At 43.4% G+C, this 19,408-nt stretch overlaps 1 protein-coding gene across 1 annotated transcript in view; it reads left to right on the plus strand.

Annotated features, from left to right (window-relative positions):
- The first annotated feature begins 2,349 nt into the window (after positions 1-2,349).
- Positions 2,350-19,408, plus strand: part of LOC126252306 (uncharacterized) — a 46,158-nt gene continuing 29,099 nt past the window's right edge. Inside the window, exon 1 of the mRNA XM_049953188.1 lies at positions 2,350-2,508. Within this exon, the coding sequence (XP_049809145.1) occupies positions 2,350-2,508 (159 nt within the window). The remainder of the gene's footprint in view (positions 2,509-19,408) is intronic.

Genomic DNA, 19,408 nt, shown 5'->3' on the forward strand with positions numbered 1-19,408 from the left:
TTGTACTGCAGTTGCTCCTTGTTATTCCCAGGACACCTCTCGGTTCCAGAGTGCACAACAATACACATAAAATATAAAAAAAAGAACAAGAAGTTGACTCTTAAAATTTTTTTGTCCTTTTCCAAAAAAGAAAGAGGTGTCACAAATGTTACTTAATTGAAGTTGGTAATCCGCCCAACTCCCAGAGAACCACGCTCTGCTACCATTCAAATGTCCGATTGCCAGAGCCTCTTTCTTGACTGTTAGAGAGAGATCCGTCTCCGTGAGCTCGATGTGTCTGTAAAAGCCTCGGAACTTGTCACATGCACCCACTAGGGGATCAGGTGTGACTCCATTCCTAGAAAACAGCCAAAGAGCGCTATCACGCGTCAATATCGATAAGAGCTGGCATAGCTCAAGCTGGCATTCCTCCACAGACATTGCAACATCTCACTGATAGTGTCCCCATCTGAGTTCAAGCTGTCATAAAGGTGAAGAATAGACTCTCCCCATATTAATGTCATACGTGTCTGGATAGTTTTAATCAGATTGTGGATATACAGCACTGGCCATCAAAATTGCTACACCACGAAGATGACGTGCTACAGACGCGAAATTTAACCGACAGGAAGAAGATGCTGTGATATGCAAATGATTAGCTTTTCAGAGCATTCACACAAGGTTGGTGCCGGTGGCGACACCTACAACGTGCTGACATAAGGAAAGTTTCCAACCGATTTCTCATATACAAACAGCAGTTGACCGGCGTTGTCAGGTGAAACGTTGTTGTGATGCCTCGTGTAAGGAGGAGAAATGCGTACCATCACGTTTCCCACGTTGATAAAGGTCGGATTGACGCATATAGCGATTGTGGTTTATCGTATCGCGACATTGCTGCTCGAGTTGGTCGAGATCCAATGTCTGTTAGCAGAATATGGAATCGATGGGTTCAGGAGGGTAATACGGAACGCCGTGCTGGATCCCAACGGCCTCGTATCTCTATCAGTCGAGATGACAGGCATCTTATCCGTATGGCTGTAAGGGATCGTGGAGCCACATCTCGATCCCTGAGTCAACAGATGGGGACGTTTGCAAGACAACAACCATCTGCACGAACAGTTCGACAACGTTTGCAGCAGCATGGACTATCAGCTCGGAGACCATGGCTGCGGTTACCCTTGACGCTGCATCACAGACAGGAGCGCAAGCGATGGTGTACTCAACGGCGAACCTGTGTTCTGTTTACAGCATAACGATGGTCGCATCCGTGTTTGGCGACATCGCGGTGAACGCACATTGGAAGCGTGTAGTCGTCGTCGCCATGCTGTCGTATCCCCCGTCGTGATGGTATGGGGTACCATTGGTTACACGTCTCGGTCACCTCTTGTTCGCACTGACTGCACTTTGAACAGTGGACGTTACATTTCAGATGTGTTACGACCCGTGACTCTACCCTTCATTCGATCCCTGCGAAACCCTACATTTCAGCAGGATAATGCACGACCGCATGTTGCAGGTCCTGCACGGGCATTTCTGGATACAGAAAATGTTCGACTGCTGCCCTGGCCAGCACATTTTCCAGATCTCTCACCAACTGAAAACGTCTTTTCAATGGTGGCCGAGCAATTGGCTCGTCACAATACGCCAGTCACTACTCTTGATGAACTGTGGTATCGTGTTGAAGCTGTATGGGCAGCTGTACCTGTACACACCATCCAAGCTCTGTTTGACTCAATGCCCAGGCGTATGAAGGCCGTTATTACGGCCAGAGTTGGTTGTTCTGGGTACTGATTTCTCAGAATCTATGCACCGAAATTGCGTGAAAATGTAACCACATGTCAGTTCTAGTATAATATATTTGTCCAATGAATACCCGTTTATCAAAATGGTTCAAATGGCTCTGAGCGCTATGGGACGTAACTGCTGTGGTCATCAGTCCCCTTGAAGTTAGAACTACTTAAACCTTACTAACCTAAGGACATCACACACATCCATGCCCGAGGCAGGATTCGAACCTGCGACCGTAGCGGTCACGCGGCTCCAGACTGTAGCGCCTAGAACCGCACGGCCACTCCGGCAGGCACCCATTCATCATCTGCATGTGTTCTTGGTGTAGCAATTTTAATGGCCAGTAGTGTATGTTACAAAGAACAGTCCACCACGTGATGTACAGTGACTTTCACGGTAATCTTGAGGCCGACCTTGGTGACGCCCTCACAGGAGGGGCCGACTATTTCTACTCGCGCGGAGTCTCGGCTGTGACGCCAGCGCCTTCGTCTCCGCCGGATGGTCTTTATTTAGTTCCGATACGGCGGCGGCAGCCGTCGATCGCGCAGCGCACATGGTGGTTTATTTCTGAGGCGGCGCCGGATGCCCGCCTGCCGAGGGAGTGGCGTCAGTCACCCGGAGCGGCTGCTCGGGTTCCAGGCGAGGGGGCAGAAGTGGCGAGGCTACAGGCAGCGGGTCGCGCGACGTTCTGCAGATCGCCGGACGGAGGCTGCGAGCCGGATACAGGAGATAGCCAGTGAAGTGTGTGGTGGCCCCCTGAGTGCTTCTCAGTGGAACACATAGCCTGGATCCCAAGCGATATGTCCGGAATGAGACATAAGTTTATAGTAGGGACGTTCAGTAAGTAATGCAACCCATTTTTTTCGACGCTAATTTCCGTCGAAAAAATGTGGAATTTTTCGTGAGACATCCTGGAATATTTTCGCTTCAGTCCCTACAGTTTCATGGAGTTCTGATAGATGGCAGCGCTGTAAGTAGCCTTCAATGAAGATGCGTTCCAAGCAGAGAGCTTTTCATTGAGTTTTTTTGGCAGAGAATCAGAGCATCGCAGATATTCGTAGGCACTTGCAGAACGTCTACGGAGACCTGACAGTGAACAAAAGCACGGTGAATCGTTGGGCGAGGTGCCTGTCATCATCGCAACAGGGCTGCACAAACCTTTCCGATCTCCGGCGAACCGGCCAGCAGCCCATGTGGTGGTGCCAAACCACCTCTCCTCCGAAGAAAAAGTTGAAAACCTCGTCATCAGCCGGTAAAATCATGGCGACGGTCTCCTGGGACTCTGAAGGGGTTATTCTGTTGGATGTCCTCCGTCACTGTGCAACTATCAACTCTGAAGTGCATTGTGCTACCCTCGGGAAATTGAAGAAACGACTTCAGCATGTCCGTCGCCACAAAAATGCAAACGAACTCTTCGATGACAACGCAAGGCTTCATATAGGTCTGCGACCCCGAGACGAGCTCAAAAAACTGTTCTTCCTCATCCAGCCTATAGCCCGGATCTCGCACCTTCCATCTGTTTGGCCCAATGAAGGAAGCACCCCACGGGAAGCAGTACCTGATTGATGGGAAGATGCGGCAAGACGTTGGCACTGACGCCTACCAGTAGAATGGTACGAAGCGGGCATATAGGCCCTCCCAGTAAGATGGCGTAAGACGGTCGCATTGAACGGAGATTATGTTGAAAAACAGGATTTTATAGCCAAAAGAGCGGGAATAGTGCGGTGTATTGCAATCCTCAATGTAACAAACTTGCTTCTAGAAAAACAAGTGTTGTATTACTTAGCTGGACGGTGTGGCCGACCGGTTCTAGGCGCTTCAGTCTGGAACCGCGCGACCGCTACGGTCGTAGGTTCGAATCCTGCAACGGGCATGGATGTGTGTGATGTCCTTAGGTTAGTTAGGTTTAAGTAGTTCTAAGTTCTAGGGGACTGATGACCTCAGATGTTTAGTCCCATAGTGCTCAGAGCCTTTTGAACCATTTTTGTTGTATTACTTACTGAACGTCTCTCAAATAATTCTGTTTGGGTTCTGAGACATGCAGGAACACGTAAAGCAATGCTGACACTAAAACTTGTCTTGGAAGATTGGTTGAAGAAAGGAGAACCTAAATTTGTAGCGTTTGTTTATTTAGACAAAGCTTTTCACAATGTTGACTGGAATATATTCTTTGAAATTCTGAAGGTAGCATGCATAAAACATAGGGAGCGAAGGTTATGTACAACTTATACAGAAACTAGGATGCAGTTATAAGATTCGACGGATGTGAAAAGCAAGCAGTAGTTAATGTAGTGAGGTGGGGCTGTAGCCCGTTCCGACGTTGTTCAGTATGTAAATGGCGCAAGTAGTAAAGGAAATGAAGGAGATATTTGCAAAGGTAAATAAAGTTTAGGAAGACGATAAAGGAAAACCTTTGCCGTTTGCCGATGATACCGTAATTCTGTCAGAGATATGATTTGGGAAGCAGTTGAATGAAATGGACAGGGTGTTGAAAAGAAGCTATGAGATGAACATCAACAAAAGTAAAACAAAGATAATGAAATGTAGTCAGATTAGATCAGGCGACTGTGAGAGAGTTACACTACGCAACAAAATTAAAGAATCACTTTTTCGGAGCCCCTTAATTGTCTCCGATTGCGACGCGTAAGTTTTAAATTTGGCTCGAAGGCACCTACGACCTTCCTCTGTAATGATTCAAAAGCCCTACTATGTCACCCTCAGGCTCGGCAAGGCTTCAAACAGCAACAAAGGTACGTGGGTGAAACCGATGGTGTTGCCGAATTTGTGGGGGAGGGTGACGGGTGATAGAAGGATCCTTCGCGGTTTAATTCATGCACATGTTAATGTTGCACTCCTGTTTAATCACGCCACATAGAAGCATACGTGTTCTTTGATGCTACGGATTACGTTCAACTTTCGAACTTTTGAACAGTCGCTAGTGGTTCCAACCTGTACAAGAGAGCAAAAACTGCGGTCACGCTGCACTCCAAAGGGATGCGAGCGTATTCAGTGGAGACGCAGTCCAATTATCTCCTTTGAGAATGGTTGAAAGTCCGACGGTCTCAGCAGGGTGAAAGGATCAAAATGGTTCAAATGGCTCTAAGCACTATGGGACTTAACATCTGAGGTCATCAGTCCCCTAGACTTGGGAGAACTACTTAAACCTAAAACAGCCAAAATATTATAAACCTCACTTAAATGGTTCAAATGGCTCTGAGCACTATGGGACAACTTCTGAGGTCATCAGCCCTAAACCTCACTTAAATAGCAGAGAAAAATAGGTCTTTCATAGAAACGAAAAAAATATGAAAGCTGTCTCGGTTTTAACAGTGAGTGTTAGCAATTTTTGCACACCTTGAAACAAATAAAAATGGGGCTACTCTTGAAGTGAGGGATTTTTATTATGGTTTAATTCACAGTACTTCTGAATATGATTCTCTGAGTCAACACTGACCTGACAAGGGAATGGTCCAATCCGACAGACAGTCACAATCACTTTAAGTTCCTTTCATAGCAATAATATTATCGGTGAAATGCTATAGCATCATAGTCCGATCCACGAACGATAGCGGTTCGCCCATGTCGAGGCACCGACGGGGATTGCATCCTTACCGATTTCAAGCGACAGTTGCTTTCTGCTTGAAGAAAGCACATATCCTGCAAATTATGTCTCTCGCTTGTTTATGCAGAATTTATTACTTACCACCACCATCAGCGATGTCAACTCGCAACAAAAGAAATCGAAATTCACTAAACAATTCGGAGCGATCGTGTTTAATGCTAGCATTAGCTACAGCATTCGCAGCAGAGTGGTCAGAACACTTCTGAACGCTTATTGGCTGTCGGAGAATGCGTGACGTAGATGCGCAGAACAAGCCTAAACTCAACCGCCATCGTTCGTGACTTCAGCTATAGTAACCGGTGGTGTTATACTGTGACTGTTAGTGACAACAGAGCTTAACAGAGACTCGCTCATATTTGCGAATTCTAAACCTGCTAGTCGTTCCTACTTCCTCAGTTAAAATACAATAGCTTAGTTGAAGTCGCATGTATGTCGGCGTCAACTAAACATTTTTGGACGCGGAGGATATAGTTGGTGATTGAAATTTCGCAATAAGAATTCACCGTAACGATAAACGTCTTTCTTTTAATGATGTCCACCCCAAATCCTGTATCATTTAAGTGACGCTCTCTCCCCTATTTCGCGATAATACAAAACGTGCAGCTCTTTTTTGAACTTTCTCGATGTACTCCATCAATCCTGTGTGGTAAGGATCCCACACCGCGTAGCAGTATTCTAAAAGAGGTTGGACAAGCGTAATGTAGGCTGTCTCCTTAGTAGATATGTTACATTTTCTAAGTGTCCTGCCAACAAACCGAAGTCTTTGGTCAGCCTTGCCCACAACATTTTCTATGTGTCCCTTCCAATTTAGCCGCCCGTTGTCGTTCGTAATTGTAATTTCTAGGTATTTAGTTGAATTTGCGGCCTTTAGATTTGACTGATTTACCGTGTAACCGAAGTTTAATGGATTCCTTTTAGCACTCATGTGGATGACCTCACACTTTCCTTTATGTAGGGTCAACTGAAAATTTTCGCACCATACAGATATCTTTTCTAAATCGTTTTGAAATTTGTTTTGAGCTTCTGATGACTTTACTAGTCGATAAACGACAGCGTCATCTGCAAACAACCTAAGACGGCTGTACAGATTGCCTCCTAAGCCATTTATATACGCACATCAAAAAAGGTTTTGCGTCACTTCGGTTGAGTTCCGGATCCTGTACAGAAAATTGGAATAGAGATCAGCATAAACATCATTTCAAATGGTTTAAATGGCTCTAAGCACTATGGGACTTAACATCTGAGGTCATCAGATCCCTAGATTTAGAACTACTTAAACCTAACTAACCTAAGGACATCACGCACGACCATACCGGAGGCAGGATTCTAACCTGCGACCGTAGCAGCAGCGCGGTTCCGGATTGAAGGGCCTGGCCTAGAACCGCTCGGTCACAGCGACCGACTGTGAAAGGTTGTCGAGAATATCTTTCTGTTGCTCATCGCGCTGCGAACTGAGGTTTTAGATTGCAAAATGTGTGGAAATCAACACCCAAGGGAAGGGGTGGTTTCACTGACGCCCTTTATGCCACCCCCCCCCCCCCCTCCCTTTGAGGCATTTTCGTTCGTGTCGAATCTTGAACGGCGGTGTGTCTGAAATGTTTTCCTCGGCCACCCACAAGAAACCCGTGTGATTTCAGCGTTCTGTGTCGCGGTTCTGACCACCCTTGCTGAGACGTCTGAAGAAGGGATGAAATATGAGCAAGAGGAGCTATGACGACCTTCCCATAGCGTGACACGTCTACGGTGGCGTTGGGCAGAGTTATGGTGAAATGTTTTGCCAATTTCACATCATTAACCCTCAGTAAGCTCTCACGAACCTTTGAGCTGCGGCCTCTTTTGTAGCATGTGTCGACACCTTGCTGTTTGAAGCGTCTCCGAGCCCGATGATGATGTCATAGATCGTCACGCTTTTGCGCCATTTGACAGGAAGATAGTACGCACCTTTCAGCCAAATTCCAAGGTTAAACGTCGCAAAGGGATGCAACTACGGCATTCCGAAAAAGTGATTCTTTAATTCTGTTGGCAGTTGTAGAATAGGAAATGAGACACTAAACATAGACGATGAATTTTGCAATTTGGGCAGCACAATGACTAATGACGGCAGAAACACAGACGATATAAAATGTAGACTGGTATTAGCAAGAAAAGTGTTTCTGAAAAAGAGAGGTTTGTTAGCATCGATTATAAATTTAAGTGTTAGGAAGTCTTTTCTGAATGGATACATCTGAACAGTAACCTTGTACGAAAGTGAACCGTGGACAGTAAACAGTTCATACAAGAAGAGAATGGAATTTTTTCAAGTGTGATGCTTCATCAAAAAGGTCGAAGGTCAGGTGGATAGATCAGATAACTGTTGTGGTTGTTGTGGTCTTCAGTCCTGAGACTGGTTTGATGCAGCTCTCCATGCTACTCTTGCTACTCTATCCTGTGCAAGCTTCTTCATCTCCCAGTAACTATTGCAACCTATATCCTTCTGAATCTGCTTAGTCTATTCATCTCTTGGTCTTCCTCTACGATTTTTACTCTCCACGCTGCCCTCCAATACTAAATTGGTGATGCCTTGATGCTTCAGAACATGTCCTACCAATCGATCCCTTCTTCTAGTCAAGTTGTGCCACAAACTTCTCTTCTCCCCAATCCTATTCAATACCTCCTCATTAGTTACGTGATCTACCCATCTAATCTTCAGCATTCTTCTCTAGCACCACATTTCAAAAGCTTCTATTCTCTTCTTGTTCAAATTATTTATCGTCCATGTTTCACTGCCATACATTGTTACACTCCATACAAATACTTTCAGAAACGACTTCCTGACACTTAAATCTACACTCAATGTTAACAAATTTCTCTTCCTCAGAAACGATTTCCTTGTGATTGCCAGTCTACATTTTATATCCTCTCTACTTCGACCATCATCAGTTACTTTGCTCCCCAAATAGCAAAACTCCTTTACTACTTTAAGAGTCCCATATCCTAATCTAATCCCCTCAGTATCACCCGATTTATTTCGACTGCATTCCATTATCCTCGTTTTGCTTTTGTTGATGTTCATCTTATATCCTCCTTTAAGATAACTAACGAGGAGAAATTAGTCGAACAGGAAGGAAAATGAAATTCATAGCACAACTCAAGTAAAAGTGGGGCTCAGTTGGCAGGACACATCGTGAGCCATCAGGGAAAGACCTGTTTGATAATGGAGGCAAGTGTGGGTAGTAAAGATGGTAGAGGGAACCCAGGATTGAATAGAGTGACATGCTGGTTCAGGATTGACTATCATCGACGGATACCTCAAAGCAGCAAACCACAACAGCAACTTGGGTGAACCAATGCTTTTAATGGACCAGTCTTAAAAATGCCATGGAAAACTATTTGCACCAACACATTATTGGGACGCTTCATATTCATGTTTTGTCTCTGCGCGGAACTGCTCATCAAACTAATCAAAAACTGAAATTCCAAAGAACGAACAACTGCCCTAAATTGTAAGTGTTAGCTATAATTCGTCTTCATTTAAAAGCAAATGTAAAAGTTGATCTGTTGCTCGTTTACTTTTCGCTGCCCGCACTATTATTCCACAGAACGCGCGATCACTCAGCGTTTACCAACTCTGGAGGATGAGATGGGGGACGAAATCTTAGTAATTGCGTGCTGGATCCCAAGCCTTGCTTAAAACGAAAACTCCAACCCGGTTCATTCAATTTTCCGGCGTCTTAATTTCGACAGAATCCTTAATTACGCTGTCACAGAATCTTGCCAATTACTCGACGATGCTGAAATGTATTTTATTTCATGATTATACTCGTGGCGGTGATCGACTATGTTGATTTACTTGGTTGTCTTGATCGGATAGGCGGCAGTGGTTCCTTGCTCCTCTTCTCGACTGTTATAATTGTGTGCCTGCCTACGTAAAAATACTACATTCGCATGGAATGAGGAACGCACCTGGCTTTAGGTCTCGTTAACACTGCAACACTTTTTACCTTTTTTTCACGGAAGCGAAATACGCTATATGAAATCTTTCCGTAGGAGTATACCGATCGTTCTGAAATTGGACCATTATAAGATACAGCATATAACAGAACCTTAACTCTTCTTTTATATTCTCAGTCTCAACTTCTTCTTTACACACAGTTTGACCGTACATGCAACACTCGCTCAATTTGTCGATCTGAGTGATTATTTCTTCCGAACGCTATTCGTCGGTGTTAAAATGGAATCAATAGCTCGGCTGCACACGTGAAAGCTCACCATTATTTCCTGAGTTACTTGATCACACCTGCAAAAAGAATAGGGGACGATTATTTAACAAAAGTATTTTTAATGCTGCAAAAAACAGCAAAATATGCGGAGAAATAGTTACGTAGAAGGCTAATAACGAACATCTAACTATGCATTCTGATACGGTATTTACAACTCGAATCACATAATGTGGCACTTGAAGATGAAACGATTCTATTTTTCGTTCAGCAAAATACGCTCGTAAGTAAAATTTCAAAAGAAATAAAATATTCACGCTATTTTTCGAGGATCGAAAAGAGTAGGGAAGATGTTACTCGACACCATTCTAGGCAGAGATACTGCATCAGTCAGTAGTACACTTGCAGAAGGCTGTGGGGGTTTCGAGCGCACTTTGCTGTCTGTCCGTGGAGAAGAGGGCCGCAGAGACGCGTTGTTGACATAACATGCCCTGCGTACGGGAAACACTCAGGCGCATCTGCGACGCCATTCTCTCTGTGTTCGTGTGTGGCTACCACAGGTCCAGGCCGAGCTCAAGTGCAAGCAGTTCTGATGTACGGTTCTGCCAGTTTTCTATAATTTAGCGTAGTTACGTGTTGAGAAAACTAATACTCTTATGAAATCGAACTTGGTTTTCCAGTGTTTACATAATTTGGCACAGTCCTTTCGAATCTTGGTACTGTTCCTATAATTCATGTGTTGATTGCTTTAGATTACACTTCAATAACGTGATCCGTCATACTTCGTATTACTGTAGAATTTAGTTCATTTTTAATGTGTTTCGGGTTTTCTCCTATAAGAAATATGGTTTTTGGTAGTAGCGTGGGGTGGACTAGGGGGGCGGGGGGGGGGAGGGGGAGGGGTGTCTGTTCGAGGAAGCTTTTTGAAGTTTTATATAGCATGGCACCTTATTTTAGGATTAGAAAAACTGATCGTACACCAAAGGAGTGAGTACGTACCTTCTAGAGAAATATTGAAGGACCTATACCTATAACGTGGAGAAAGAGGCAGAACATTTACTAAATATGGAGGCTCAGACCGAAAGATAAGCGTGATTACCCATCGCTCGGCAATGTTTTTTTACATGATAGTAGGGGGGAGAAAAGACTTTCGCCTTAGGACGTAACGTTTAGCGCGTTAATTTTGCGTTTCTTGGAAAGGTTACAATAAGTGTTTTGTCACTACAGTCTTTAGAAAAGTATCTGGAATGTTTGGAAGATATATAGGAAACTGTTTCGATGGATAGTAACTATACGTGGACATATGAAAAGTAACGCGTTTACGTACAAGAGTTCGGAGAAAAGTTTCGCTGTCTCGAATTACCTATGAAGGTATGTAGGACACATTCATCGGCTATGAACAGTACTGCACGTTTGTTTTTTCGTTACACACTCCCATGGTAGTGTTAAGAATCCTCGCTACAGTAAGAGCGCTCTGGCGTGTTTCCTGGAGCAGTGTGCGAACGACCGATACTTTTTTTTTGGTAGCAAACAGAGTAAATGCTAACTAGTTTGTTGTATCTCTAGCAGAGGAAAAAAATTTTCTTGACTCTTATCGTTTCTTCTATAGTTTCGATCTTGGCATTCTTCGCTAACAACCAATGTTTCGTTAGTGTATTAATCAGGTCTTCAAAGTTGCTCTTGGTTTCGATCAGAGCAGCCAAGTCAACCAAGATTTCTGGCCCTATTACCGTTTAGCTATGCTCTTCAGGAAGTTTAAGTCCAAAAGGGCTGTGATTCGTACAGTTATGTGATAATTTATGCAGGTTAATGTGCGGAGATAGAAATCGGTCTGCTGCAATACCTCTCTAAAAATCACGATGTAAGAGAAGTGCTGCAACTAGGACAAAGCGTAGTTTGTCAAGCATTGTACGTTGTCTGAAACAAATATAACCCGCTCCTATGAAGCAGAAATTAATCACTTACTGAATGAAATACTGTAAAATTATTCAGTATCCAATGAGATGCTAAGCTCTAGTAAATACGTGCGCATTAATACATGAGTGCAGATCTTATATTTTGCAATTAAAAACTTATCTGGTGGCGCCGAAGATAGCGGTGTATTACATACATACGCCTTTTTTTATTCATCTTTGGCTTTTGTGGAATGGCGTTCAGGAAAACGAAATATTTCATTGGCTGTGGCAGATAACAGGACTTTTTGCAGAGACCTGGAAAAGATCTAGGAGAGGGTATTCGGTTCCCAGTAAATTTAGTCATTGACGATATTTTCTGCGAAAACTGGAAATTTTCTGGTGTACCTGGCTTATCCAATCGCGAAACAAAATAATTTTCAGTGTGTATTTTTGATACTTGTTTAGGACTTTGTGTGTGGCCGTGTCTTCTGGTGAAAAGGTATTAAACTAGTTGTCACCATGCCCACGATTCAAAAGAAGTTAAATTTCCAATCCAAGAAACTGTAGGATCGAAGGAATTTGTCATGCGATTACGTTAATTGCAGGCAGAGATTTTACGTTCATCCATAAACCCGTTTGAAGGACTAATCGAGCCGTCTTCGATGTCCATCGTTCCCTTTGCCTTCCTGACTTCTGCTTGCAGGTGAGCCATATTTCCAAGGTTTTAAATGGGGCTACCAGGAGGCACACGCAACACGCCAGCGTTTTCTTTGCACTTTACTCAGTATGCCGCATTTTTCTAAATCTTTACAAATGCCATCAGTTATGATCATAAGCAGGCTTGTGGGTCCCATTTATTTTACTCTTGTTGTTGTGGTCTTCAGTCCTGAGACTGGTTTGATGCAGCTCTCCATGCTACTCTATCCTGTGCAAGTTTCTTCATCTCCCAGTACCTACTGCAACCTACATCCTTATGAATCTGCTTAGTGTATTCATCTGTTGGTCTCCCCCTACGATTTTTACCCAACACGCTGCCCTCCAATACTAAATTGGTGATCCCTTGATGCCTCAGAACATGTACTACCAACCGATTCCTTCTTCTAGTCAAGTTGTGCCACAAACTCCTCTTCTCCCCAATCCTATTCAGTACCTCCTCATTCGTTATGTGATCTACCCATCTAATCTTCAGCATTCTTCTGTAGCACCACATTTCGAAAGATTCTATTCTCTTCTTGTCCAAACTATTTACCGTCCATGTTTCACTTCCATACATGGCTACACTCCATACAAATACTTTCAGAAACGACTTCCTGACACTTAAATCTATACTCGACGTTAACAAATTTCTCTTCTTCAGAAACGATTTCCTTGCCATTGCCAGTCTACAATTTATATTCTCTCTACTTCGACCATCATCAGTTATTTTGCTCCCCAAATAGCAAAACTCCTTTACTACTTTAAGTGTCTCATTTCCTAATCTAATACCCTCAACATCACCCGACTTAATTCGACTACATTCCATTATCCTCGTTTTGCTTTTGTTGATGTTCATCTTATATCCTCCCTTCAAGACACCATCCATTCCGTTCAACTGCTCTTCCAAGTCCTTTGCTGTCTCTGACAGAATTACAATGTCATCGGCGAACCTCAACGTTTATATTTCTTCTCCATGGATTTTAATATCTACTCCGAACTTTTCTTTGTTTCCTTTACTGCTAGCTCAATATACAGATTGAATAACACCGGGGAGAGGCTACAACCCTGTCTTACTCCCTTCCCAACCACTGCTTCCCTTTCATGTCCCTCGACTCTTATAACTGCCATTTGGTTTCTGTACAAATTGTAAATAGCCTTTTGCTCCCTGTATTTTACCCTTGCCACCTTTAGAATTTGAGTGTATTCCAGTCAACATTGTCAAAAGCTTTCTCTAAGTCTACAAATGCTAGAAACGTAGGTTTGCCTTTCCTTAATCTTTCTTCTAAGATAAGTCGTAAGGTCAGTATTGCCTCAAGTGTTCCAACATTTCTACGGAATCCAAACTGATCTTCCCCGAGGTCGGCTTCTACTAGTTTTTCCATTCGTCTGTAAAGAATTCCTTTTCTTATTACCCAGAAATTTGGTATTTTATCGCGTGTTTTAAGTGAAGTGATTGGTATTTGTACGGGTGCAGTACGTCCCATAATCAGGAGAGGTTTCTGACGTCTGTCACTTGTTGGAGCATAGTCTTGACAGTATAAGTAATCTGTGTACTGTTTTTTGCAAGTCAGTTGCTTGAGGAAGGGCCACATCGTGTAAGAGTACTGTGGAGTATATCAGAATTGAAATTAAATCCAATTTTTAAATTTTTCAGTTACCTCAGATTGTTGTTGTGGTAGAGCCACAGAAATCTTGTCACACCTGTCATTCGCATTTTATTCAGTTATGATGGAAGAAATCTGAAGTTAAGACGGCCTTCTGTCAAAAGTATCGATAAACTGGTTATCTTTGAAATGTGAGTAGCCAACGACCCGGGAGTAGGATAAAAATCTGCTTCCAAGGGATACCCGTGGTAGCAATAGATGTAATCAGTGTTAGCTCCTGTGTAGCATTTAATTCATTATTTTAAGCACAAAGAGTATATGTTTTCGTTAAAGATTCTTTCCGTGGAATATTAACGTGCAACTGTTTTCCGGATCCGAGATGTCGTTGTATTTCATCAAAATTGAATTAGTCATGGCCAGTGGACGTTGTTTCTGCTCCCCTCTGAAAGGCCGAGACGGCAGAACTACTACACGAAAAGGACAGGCTGAAGTACTTGTGCAGTGGAAGAAAAAAGTATTTTGAAATAAACTACCGCTAATTGAACATATTATACTAGTACTCAAATTTGTGGGATAATTTGCCAGATCTGATACAGGATATGGTGCACCTTACCTCAGTAAGGGGCTCTTTCAAAGCAACTAACAAGAGGACGTGACAGGCTGGTCCTACAATATTTTGATAATTACAGGCTTTTCAAGGTCAGTACGGCACCATTTCCAAGCTAGAAAAATCGCATTTGAAAAATTTTTGGGCGCTGGTAGATACAAAAGATTCCGAGCGGTTTTACTGAGGTACCGATAACCTAGTGCGCAGCGTAAAAGTTAAATAGCAAAGTTGCTGGTTGAATTGTAGCTGGCAGTTACATTTTTCCTTAAACTTGATTTGTAAAATTTTCAAATGGGAATACTAATTAACAAATATCAAATTTTTTATAAAAAGTTTTCATTCCTTTTAGTATGAAAATTTGATGCAGAAATGGGAAATGCTTTACTGTTACATGGAAAAATTTGTACATATAATTTAAAGAGTACTGTAAAAGTCTAAATAGAAATGGTTTATTTTCTATTTGATATTCGGCATTTTTGCCCCAAATTTTAATTTACTGCGAATATTAGGATTTTTGTGATTAGCGCTAAAAGCCTTTTTACTGAAGTGTTTGAACGTTGAAATAACATTTCTATTTGTTCACGTAGAATATGAACAAAACTGAAAATGCTATTATTGAGAATTGAACCAGCGATATATTAAGTTCTTTACGGTCCCTCTTCAACTAATGGTGATTATTAAAGTGATATGTTTTGTCCTTATCAGATCTCCAAAAATAGTTGTATTTTGGAATTTGATCTTTTCTTCGTACCGCTTTAAGGAGCTGCCCAAATGGTAGAAGCATGAAGAAAATCGAATAGTAGTCGAGAAATTCTCCTTGCAAATCTTTCATGAAACTCCTGATGGATGACTGAAAGTCTCGCATTAATATTTCACGACGAATAGTTCCCTCTGCCTGTGGTGACCAGTCAGGATCACGTAGCAACTACATATGTGGGGGTAGTCCTTAGCATAAGTTAGTTTAAGTTAGATTAAATAGTGTGTAAGCTTAGGGCACGATGACCTCAGCAGTTTGGGCCCATAAGACCTTACGACAAATTTCAAATTTTACGAACGACTTTTTTCTTAGAGGTATAGCAGTGCCTGTGTTCAGGACGACGATTCAAGGTTCCTTCGGGCATGCAAGAATATCTGAAGGAACAGGCACTGCTGCGACTACAGTCGTTATGAAATGTATTCGTAATTGCGAATACATACAACCATCAGCTGTATAATGGAATGACAATGAAAATTTGTGCCGGATCGAGACTCAAACCCGGATTTCCCGCTTATCGCGAGAGGTCGCCTTCCCATTAGGCTATCAGAGTATGACGCGCAGCCGGACCAGAGCTGTAGTCGCGCAGTGCCTGTTCCCTCTGACATGCACACACATCCGAAAGGTCACTGCATCGTACTTCTGAACAATATAGGCACTGCACTATCGTATTTATCTGCCAACACCGGGTAAGCGACTTTCAGTTAAAATATCTCCCCTTTACGGGAATGTGCGTACTGGATGTAAGAGTGCAGGTTACAGACGCATGGTTGATGGCATGTCGAAGTTTCCGTCTCGCCGTTAGTAGTGTTCGGAAGCCTCATGGGAAGGCGACCGCTAGCTGTATGCTGAAAATCCGGGTTCGAATTCAAGGTTCACCACAGATTTTCAGTGTCATTCCATTACACAGCGACGGTTGCCCATATTCGCAACTGCGAATACATTTCATGTCTTATTTTGGTTTACCATGAGGTATTTCCTCAGTAAACTTTCAAAATGTGTTGCACGTTTGATAGAATTTTAATTAGTGGTTGTGGGGATACAACACAATTGAATTTGAGGTCATATTAATTTCTGCCAGTCGGTAGAGATTATAAAGTAGCTAACAGCTTCTCTTCGCAGGTTACACTCTAAAGACTATTTATCGTTAAGAATGGTTTAATGTTCATCAGTTTCGAAATGCATGATTAATCCAGTTCTTGTGTTACTGGCCATGTGGATATCTTGGGTAATGAACTTACCAATCGTCTATCTGGAGGGGCTGCCACCTACCCCCTGTTCATTGTGACCCACTGGGGACAGGTTTGGGATTTTACATCAAATCAATTTTTGCCCAATCGTGAGCTGACTATTGGGAGGCTACCCCACTGTCTAATAAACTTTGCGCAATCAAGGAGACTTCAATCATGTGGCATTCTTCACTCTGCCCTACCTGGTGGGAATCTACCATCCTCTGTTGCCTTCGTATTGGTCTTACGAGGTTGTCTCATGGTTTTTTACTCCGCAATGAGCCGCACCCCTTTTTTGCAGCTGCTGCGCTTCTCCCACGTTTTGGCCCTTCATACTAAATATGCCCTCCCACCTTTCTCGTCTCGGGTGTTAGCAGACGACCCCACATGGTTACATCTACCCTAGGTTTCATTTGCGAAAGTGGTCTGTCTTCAGGTTTACGTCCTAGAATTTTTCTCTGGAATTGGAGTCTGTTAGCATAGGCATTGGTTATGGAGGTCTTGGCCTTGCCTCCATAGCAGCTGCGTTCTTCCCTCCTTTTCCCCCTATGTTCTGCCTTTTCTTGTGTCTCCTTTCTCTGTTGTCTCCATTGTATTGTGATACTGGTATGGTGGGGGCGTTAGGATGGGTTGGTGATGGTGTTCCAGCGTGTGTAGCGCTTCTGTGGCACCCCTGCTATCCCTGTTTCCCCCCAACTACTCCTCCTGTTTCCTCTTCCTGCTGCCCTGATGTCCCTTTTCTTCCTCTATTTGCCCGTTATCCCCTTGCCTTGGCTGGACTGTGCTGTCTGTATTGTTCCTCTCTTGATTTATGCCATCTTAGATTATGGGTCCAATGACCTCGCTGTTTGATCCCCTCATCCCTCCCCCCAAACCAGTCAATTCTACCCAGCTAGTTCCCAGGGTGAAGACGTGTCTGTTTATGACCGACAGTGCAGCGATACTAACGTGACTGTCGCCTGCCATATGGCCTGACGAGCAGGAGTGATGGTCTGGGGTGCCATTTAATTTCATAGCAGCACCCTTGATTGTGATCCGTGGCACCTTACAGCACAGTTGTACACCGACGATAATATATGCCTCATTTTGTTCTTCATAGTATGGCATCCTGGGTTACATTTCGGCAAGATAATGCCCTCCCACAGACGGCGAGAGTTTCTACTGCTTGTCTTCACGCTTCCAAACCCTAACTTGGTCAAGAAAGTCACTGAATATCTCCCCAGCTGAGAACGTTTGGAGCATTATGTGGACCGCTCTCCGACGATTTCAGGATTTTTACAATCTAAAGCGCGAATTGGACAGCATTTGACAACATTCCTTCTAGAGGACATCCGACAACTGTAGATACCAAGTGTAAGATCTGCTTGCATGAGGACTACAGGTGGACCAACGTGTTATTGACTTGCTCAGTTCGTGAATCTTTCTCTCGAATGGACCATTGGCCCCAAATTCGGATGGATCTCCGCCGAGGTCCGAAAGATTCCATTCCCCGATGGTGTTAAGTTGTTCATTCCGCCGAATTTTATCGGAGTTTCGGGGTGCTGTTTTTTACACCGATGGCTCTGAATCTGCTGATCGTGTGGGATATGCTTTCACGTCCTCTGTTGGCACGGAAAATCATCTGCCACCTTTATGTGGGGTGTTTACTGCGGAATTGATCGCAATTTCCCAGTCCCTTACCTTTATCAAACAGTCCCAACACAACCGCGTTTTGTTATGCGTGGACTCAATGAGTGACTTTCTGGCTATTGACCGGTGTTTTTCCCGCCATTCCTTGGTCTCCGCCATCTATAAAAATTTCGCTGATCTTCACCGTGCTGCTTGTTCCGTTGACTTCCTTTGTGTCCCTGGCCATGCGGGTATCCCAGGTAATGAGCTTGCTGATCGTTTGGCTGGTGGAGCAGTCACTTACCCCCCGTTTTCTGTAGCCCTCCTGCAGCGGATTTACGGCTTCACATCAAATCCCACCTCGCACAATCATGGGCCAACTGTTGGGAGGCTACCTCCCTTTGTAATAAACTTCGTGCGATTAAGGTGACACCAGTCCTGTGGCGTCCTTCCTTCCGCCTCTCCCGAAAGGCCTCAACCACACTGTGTCGTCTCGGCATCAGCCAAACCAGAATGACCCATGGTTTTCTTTTGCGTAATGAGTCACCCCACTTTGTGGTTGTGGAGCCTTCGTCAGTAGCCCACATTTTGGTGGAATGCCCCCGTCTTTTGGTTCTGCGTACTAAGTACACACTTCACTGCACTTTACCTTTAATATTAGCTGACGATTCGCGGATGGTCGAACTGGTTCTCAGTTTCCTCCGTGAAAGTGGTTTTTATTCTCAGTTTTAAGGTTTCTAATCTCACTCTGATGTTGGGGCAGGGCGGTGGGGGTTGCGGTTTCTCCCACTGTAAGCTGTGTTGGAGATTGCAGACTCTTCTACTTAGCCAAGATCGTCTTTCCTTTCCCTTTTACTGTTTTTATCGCTTTTTAGATTTGGTTAGTCTCCTTTTCCCATACGCATTTCTACATTCTAGCGGTTGAACGCTTTTAAATAGTGAAACCTTCCCGTCTCCTCTATGCATATTTTGTTAATGATAACCTTCCCTTTTACAATAACCTATGTAATCTTTCCTTAGGATTTCTCTCTTGATTAATAACAACAAATGAAATCTTCCCTTTGAAATTTCTTTCGCAATCTTCGCATACAAATTTAATTGCTTTTTAAGTGATTTTCGGAAAATTTCGACAAAATATAGAATGTGTCGTCGTCGTGTGGCCCTCAGTCGTTATCTGCAATAACCAAAAACTGTTCCTTACCATTTTTACTGTTACTAGATCGCCATCTGACTGCTACATCGAACTGCGACATGAATATACTTACTGTTTTACTATACTCTATTAGCTGCTGGTGGGCTTTCATAATAAGTGGCTGTATTTATTACCAAAGCTGACGTTATTCTTTAATAGCAAAGCTGACGTTATTCTTTAATTTGAAGTTACGTAATTCATAGTTACTTTTTCTTGACAACAATACAATTTTGCAAAG

This window comes from Schistocerca nitens, chromosome 4 (assembly GCF_023898315.1).
Source record: "Schistocerca nitens isolate TAMUIC-IGC-003100 chromosome 4, iqSchNite1.1, whole genome shotgun sequence".
NCBI classification, from domain to species: domain Eukaryota; kingdom Metazoa; phylum Arthropoda; class Insecta; order Orthoptera; family Acrididae; genus Schistocerca; species Schistocerca nitens.